Below are 968 nucleotides of genomic sequence, written 5' to 3' on the forward strand. Positions count from 1 at the left end.
AGGAGGCGGCTGCTGCTACTGTGACTACTGATAATACGCCTGTTATCACTACTGAGGAGGAGGAAGCGGCTGCTACTGTGACTACTGATAATACGCCTGTTATCACCACTGAGGAGGCGGCTGCTGCTACTGTGACTACTGATAATACGCCTGTTATCACCACTGAGGAGGCGGCTGCTGCTACTGTGACTACTGATAATACGCCTGTTATCACCACTGAGGAGGCGGCTGCTGCTACTGTGACTACTGACAATACGCCTGTTATCACCACTGAGGAGGCGGCTGCTGCTACTGTGACTACTGATAATACGCCTGTTATCACCACTGAGGAGGCGGCTGCTGCTACTGTGACTACTGATAATACGCCTGTTATCACCACTGAGGAGGCGGCTGCTGCTACTGTGACTACTGATAATACGCCTGTTATCACCACTGAGGAGGCGGCTGCTGCTACTGTGACTACTGATAATACGCCTGTTATCACCACTGAGGAGGCGGCTGCTGCTACTGTGACTACTGATAATACGCCTGTTATCACCACTGAGGAGGCGCCTGCTGCTACTGTGACTACTGATAATACGCCTGTTATCACCACTGAGGAGGCGGCTGCTACTGTGACTACTGATAATACGCCTGTTATCACCACTGAGGAGGCGGCTGCTACTGTGACTACTGATAATATGCCTGTTATCACCACTGAGGAGGCGGCTGCTGCTACTGTGACTACTGATAATACGCCTGTTATCACCACTGAGGAGGCGGCTGCTACTGTGACTACTGATAATACGCCTGTTATCACCACTGAAGAGGCGGCTGCTGCTACTATGACTACTGATAATACGCCTGTTATCACCACTGAGGAGGCGGCTGCTGCTACTGTGACTACTGATAATACGCCTGTTATCACCACTGAGGAGGCGGCTGCTGCTACTGTGACTACTGATAATACGCCTGTTATCACCACTGAG

At 51.3% G+C, this 968-nt stretch overlaps 1 protein-coding gene across 1 annotated transcript; it reads left to right on the forward strand.

Moving 5' to 3' along the window:
• Positions 1-56: 56 nt before the first annotated feature.
• Positions 57-953, forward strand: Pmar_PMAR004337 (liver stage antigen-3, putative; the record flags this gene model as incomplete). The annotated part of the gene is made up of 1 exon (XM_002768831.1): positions 57-953. A coding segment is annotated over one exon (897 nt), but the record flags the coding sequence as incomplete, so codon positions are not given.
• Between the last annotated feature and the right edge of the window lie 15 nt (positions 954-968).

Source organism: Perkinsus marinus (genome assembly GCF_000006405.1).
Source record: "Perkinsus marinus ATCC 50983 genomic scaffold scf_1104296967092, whole genome shotgun sequence".
In the NCBI taxonomy this organism is placed as follows: domain Eukaryota; phylum Perkinsozoa; order Perkinsida; family Perkinsidae; genus Perkinsus; species Perkinsus marinus.